The sequence below is a fragment of the Salminus brasiliensis genome, chromosome 1 (genome assembly GCF_030463535.1).
Source record: "Salminus brasiliensis chromosome 1, fSalBra1.hap2, whole genome shotgun sequence".
Classification (NCBI taxonomy): Eukaryota; Metazoa; Chordata; class Actinopteri; order Characiformes; family Bryconidae; genus Salminus; species Salminus brasiliensis.
The window spans coordinates 39426554-39432553 of NC_132878.1; the positions used below are offsets into that span (position 1 = coordinate 39426554).

Below are 6000 nucleotides of genomic sequence, written 5' to 3' on the forward strand. Positions count from 1 at the left end.
TTCCTGGCCACAATGTCATAAGCTGCCTCACCTTAGTACAGGCTGTTATGGAGAAAAAATGTGCAGTGACAGTCTTGTGCAAAAGTTTGGGCTCCCCTGGAGAAATTTCATCTATTTGTTGATTTTCTAAATGAATGTAAGCGAACGTAAATATGGCATTTTCTGCTATTTTTAGACACCGTTTCTATCCCTTTTCTTTATTTTGGGGAAGAAATGTGTATGTGAAGCCTTTGCACACACCACTTCCGATGTTAAATGAAGCAAATAAACAGTAATGATGCTTTAGAAGGGGTATAAATGTGTCTGTAGAACATGTGGGCTTATTTTCCCACTTCTTCCAGTTACCGAGAGCTATAGCGCATGTCTGCCTTAACCCGCAACCTGTTGGTATTGACTGCAGCACTGCAAAATTGATCCTGCGCACCAGGTACTTTTCCAGATCATGTAGGATCGACGGGCAAACCCACCTTCTGCTCAAGACTCAAGACATAGATATATTTTGCACTTGTCTGAGAGCTCGATGCCCATGTTTTGAACTGGTCTGAGAAAAAAAAAAGTTTGGGTCAATCCAACCATATAGCAAAAAGTACATTTTTACAATTATTAATCATGTTCAATTTGGGATGTTGATCATTAAAGGTCCAAATTGTGAATAAATCATAGAAAATGTAGTCGTTGTACTTGGTTATTAGATTATGTGTAAAATATATTGAAATAATACATATATTATAAAATTTTTGGAGCTTCAGAACTCCAGTCAGTCATGGCTAGAATACTACATCCTAGATGTTGCTGACCAAGTGCATCCCTTCATGACCATCTTCTTCATCTACCCATCTTCTAATTGCCACTTCCAGCATGATAATGCATCGAGTGTCACACAACAAACGTAGTCTCGGACTGGTTTCGTGAACGTGGCAATGGGCATTATCCATTGTCCACCTCTGACCACCTCCCAATGTGGTTTGAGTGTTCCGACTGTAATCTGATTACAGTGCGTCTTGGGGGTGTTTACACCTGGCTTTTATATCAAGACAAGTGAAATCTGAACATGATCCGATCACGAAAGACGTGCGTTAGTGGCAGGTGTAAACAGGCTCAATGAGTTCAGTGTTCCTCAGCGACCAGATCCTGGTGGAATTCCTGCGAATCTGATAGGACACCTTTGAGATGTGGTAGAACAGGAGTTTCCGAGCATAATGGTGCTTTTAAAAACTCCAGCTGATTTCAAGGTGAAGCTCCCATATCAGTGGGTAAATTACGGCTTCATTAAACCCACTGTTACTACATATAGGAACAATACTATGGCAGTAACAGTACCACTACAATAATGTTTGACTATATCATTTAGGGTGTGGAAAACCCACTGTGCTAGTCTTCAGCAGCCAGCATGGCCATCGTCCCGGACTCACAGTGCAGTGTGTTGACTGCAGGCTGCACATGTCCTTAAGGCAGAAGCTAAATGGCAAGCTACTGCTCCATTTCAGCCATTTGAAAGAGATAATGCTTCATTTACCCATGAAGTTTAATAGCCACCAACTAATGAACTGCGCTGCTCCTTTCATCTGCATTCCATTCCTTTCAATTCCCCTTTAAATCGTTTTCTAGGTGAAAATAGATACTGAGTGTTTGTGAGAGTGGCCTTGTCCTTGATCATGTGCATTGCTGAAGTGTGTGTGTGTGTGTGTGTGTGTGTGTGTGTGTGTGTGTGTGTGTGTTTTCTCTCGTTAGGTAAGTATGCAGAGGACTTGTTTGGAGAGCTCTTTAATGAAGCACATTCCTTTTCCTTCCGAGTCAACTCCCTCCAGGAGCGAGTGGACCGACTCTCTATCAGCGTGACACAGCTCGACCCCAAAGAGGAGGAGCGTGAGTAGTATACATAAACACACACACACACACATGCACTCTTGTTTGTTATCAGGGTCATACATATGGCTTCTATATATTTTACATGTCATTTGCTACATGTTATATGGTATGTCGTATGTGTATACAGTGCCAGACAGATTGCTTTTTCAGGATTTGATAGAGCTGCGAGGGCAGTACTGAGGTCAGAGCACATCCCAATGCTGCTGCTGGGTAACTTTCTACCCCCTCCAGCTGATGTTTGGCTTTAGACACTGTGACCTTAACCTCAAATACAGCTTCTCCAGAGCAATGCGAAATTGAGTGCAGGTGTCAAGCACTGGATGCTCTGTAGAGGTTCTGAGCTCACTAATCAGAGTCCGGATATTTTCGGACACATAATGTATGTGGCTTCTATTAATTTCCGTTTGAAGTTCTTTGGATGGTCATAACAGGTATGGGGGCTTAGCCACAGTCTACAAATGACAGTGAAAACGGCGATTATCGGGGGCCAAGCACTGAGCACGCATTTATGAATACTTAAATTCTATAGAACACAAATGATGTTACATTTTACAACTCTAACCGATGCAGGGTCTCAAAAGAACACATCGAACAGGTCGACCTTCTGACCCCAATGGATTTTAAGACAAAGCTAGTTTTGTACATGACTTCCACAGCAGCTACTCATGCTGCTCATAAGTTTTTATGTCTGTATATACACCCATTATCTGTTCCAGTGTGAGTGAAAAGCTCTGCTCAGCAAACTGACAGTGTGTTTACTCCCATTCCTAAAAACTCCTGATATCAGATATCAACATGGAGAAGGAGCGAGAGGAAGCCCGGAAGCCCCCTCAGCCCAGACATACACTTATATACACACACACACACACACACACACACTATATACTTATATAACTATTAACTTATATATACCGATAACCTCTCCAGCATCTTTTTTTTTTTTTTTTATAGCTCGAAACAGTTTCAATTACTGCTGTGTGCTGAGCTTGGTACCCTCTTAATGGCCTTATTAAAGAAAAAGGCTCACTGTAGAATCTGCCATTCCACTATTCCTTCCTCTAGCCAGCTCAAAGCTTTCCTTCACTGTGCTCTGAAATGGGCCGACTGCAGTCCCTGGGATTTCAAATGAAATCTCCTTCCGTCTGCTTTTGTTCGCTGTGAAACGGGCGGCGAGGGTAATAGAGAATGAAGGGCTATTGTGTCAGGATCACACACACAGGTAAAACAGGTTCCAGCACAAAAGGCAGGAAAGGCTTATTACTGGGAAGAATACATGAATACGGTCCCAAAGACATCTATAGGGATGTAAAGCCAGCTCCACTTTCTCTCTGTCTCCAGTACTGGCTGCGTAACCACTCGTAATGATCCTCGGATGTCTGACTGAGGCACTTCCGCAGTTCGGAACGTGGCCCTGTAGGCAGGGTTGCGACCATTAGCTAACCTCTAAAACTCCACGGAAACCACTGGTGGTTCCAGACTTAATTCTTAACAACTATGTTTTCCATGAAGTTGCTGGATAATCTAGTTTTAGAGGCTACCAAGAATTACAATAAACGTAGTGTTACAAGGTTTTCGACACTAATCTAATGCAGACGGTCATCCCGGCACAGAGAGCACCCTTCATTTACTCTATTTCCAGTCAAAACAGTCTTTAAGTGTGGGGTATTCCTTCCTTAGTAGATATTGCTGTGGAAATCAGATATGAGAAAGTATGTAAGAGACTAAAAATGCCCCCATTAAATAAGCAGTACTTCAGGCTTTTTAACCTCCTCTTTCAACTCCGCTCTAAAAACATCCGCAGGTGTTCTGTCAGTCCTTCCACTGAGAAGACGACTCAGCGCTGTGGTGTTGAAAGTAGAGTAGCAGTGGTATACCGGTTTTAGCTATATTATAGTATGGAAATTAATGGGGGTCATATTGTGTACATGTGCAGCAGGGGCTCTGAGTGGTCCGGTGGACTGTGGCGCTTCCACTATGACCAGAGGATCGCTCTTTCCAAACCCAGGTCGTGCTGCTTGCCATCTGCAGCCGGAGTATATGAGAGCAGAAACTGGCCTTGCTCTTCCGGTGTGATGTTAGCTGCTGTATCTCTGTTTGCAACCAAACTTAATACAGATAATGATCAGCAGATCCGTATATAATGAGAATAATCATTAGCTAGATTTGAAAAAGATCCTTCCTTATTTAATGAATTAATTTCTTTGTTTTTTATTGATTTCATCATAAGAATGGATATATTTTACATATATAAAATGATCTATAGTAATGCATTAGTTCAACAAGATGCTTTTATTGAGAAAATCAAACTGATGAAAGCTGCAACATTGAGTGTGTCTGGGATTACGTTGGCTGGTAAAAAGCAGAAGACGTCTAAGACTGAACTTTGGAGAACCCCAAAAGGTTCTCTAAATAAAGGTTAAGATGGACACACTAAATAAAAAGGTTAAGATGGACACCCGGGAACACCTGGACTTGTGATCTTGAGAACTCACTGGTCACTCCTTCTACAGAAGCTGGAAGCCTTGGTGTAGTCATGGATGATCAGTTCCTGTACAACATCCAGAGAATTCGACCCTTCCTCTCCAGAGAGTCACCCAGGTGCTCGTTCAGTCTCTCGTCACTTCAAGACTCGACTACTGCAACTCTCTTCTGGCTGATCTCCTTCTGCGCACCAGAATGCAGCGGCACGGGTCGTCTTCAACATTCCTAAATTCAGCCATGTCACTCCACTGCTGCGTTTTCCGGTAGCTGCCCGCATCAGATTCAAAACCCTGACGCTGGCCTACAAAGCCAAGAACGGACCAGCCCCTCCAGCCCCTCCCCTCCTGTCCTGCACCGAAGTGGTGGAACGAACTTCCCCTGGGTGTCCGAACGGCAGAGTCACTCGCTGTCTTTAAACGCAGGCTGAAGACCCACCTCTTCCAAGAGTACTTAGGCAGTGTAGTATAGTGTATGTTGAGTATTGTGGTCTCCATATTGGCTTCTGTGTTCAGTAGTATCTAAGATTAGAGGGATCTGTTGGATCCTAGTCTATACAAACTAGCTAAGGGTATTCTCTGAGCAAAAGGTGAATCATCAGTTAGATTTTCTCGATAAAAGCATCTTGTTGAACTAATGCTTTACTATAGATCATTTTATATATGTCAAATATATCCATTCTTATGATGAAATGAGTGGAGTATACACTAAATTAAATGAATAACTTAATACTTACTTTGTATATAATGTTCATTTTGACTGGAAAATAAATAAATGATGACCTTTGTTTTTTTTAATGGTACAGTACTACTTTTTATGATAGGTCGGGCAACAACACACACAAAGGCACATTTACACAGTAATTAGAGCTTAATTTATTAATAATGCTGCTATTTCTGACTTTCTGATGTCAGTTATACTAAGCAGAGGCAGTATCTTCTTCTCCTTGTTTCCCTCTTTGTTCAAAAACTTATATAGGTGCACAAAAGTAATGAGTTAGCAGAATGGGCCAGAGCCATTAGCACTGCTTTACTGACTCTGTAGGTCTGGTAGTGTGAGTGTGTGAGTGCTAGCGGTGTGGCTGCGAAGCAGAGGTGGGTATAGGCGAGCAGGCCGGTGTGTTTGGAGTATTGTATGGCTGTAGCTGTATAAAGCAGAGTGACAGGTTTTGAATTGCATGTCCATCTCTCACCTCTACTGTCTCAACCCATTACTCCCGAACAGCAGCAGGAGTCCTCCACTCGATTCAGTGAACTGCTGAACAGAGCAGAGTGTGTGCGAGTCTGTGCTAATGTCTGGGCTTACACGTGTGTGGTAAGGATGCGAGTTGATTCTCTGATTCCAGGCATAAATGAATCAAGTCGAACAAGAAAAGACAGCCCAGTTTTGCTGCGTCACCATTGGCTACAACAATGGGGGGTTTGGGACCATCATACCTGCTCTTTATTGTGCAGAAGGTGCTGTGGACCCTGCCTGCTAGTTTTTAGATGTGAAGGAACCAGGAGCTCATGAACATGGCTGCTACGGTAACATCGCAATAGCGATGCTGGGCGAGGCCGGTCAAGTACAAATGTTGACACTGTGGTAAGGATGCTAATGCCTCATTAGCGGGGTCAGCAGCCAGCATAATAGGGATGCTAACATCGTGGGAGG

General features: G+C 43.0%; 1 protein-coding gene across 3 annotated transcripts in view; it reads left to right on the top strand.

Annotated features, from left to right (window-relative positions):
- The window catches only part of wasf1 (WASP family member 1), a 102364-nt gene that overhangs the window by 44497 nt on the left and 51867 nt on the right, over positions 1–6000 (top strand). For all 3 annotated transcript variants that reach the window (XM_072679173.1, XM_072679188.1, XM_072679179.1), the window contains exon 3: positions 1732–1866. In XM_072679173.1, coding sequence (XP_072535274.1) covers positions 1732–1866 — 135 coding nt within the window. The remainder of the gene's footprint in view (positions 1–1731; positions 1867–6000) is intronic.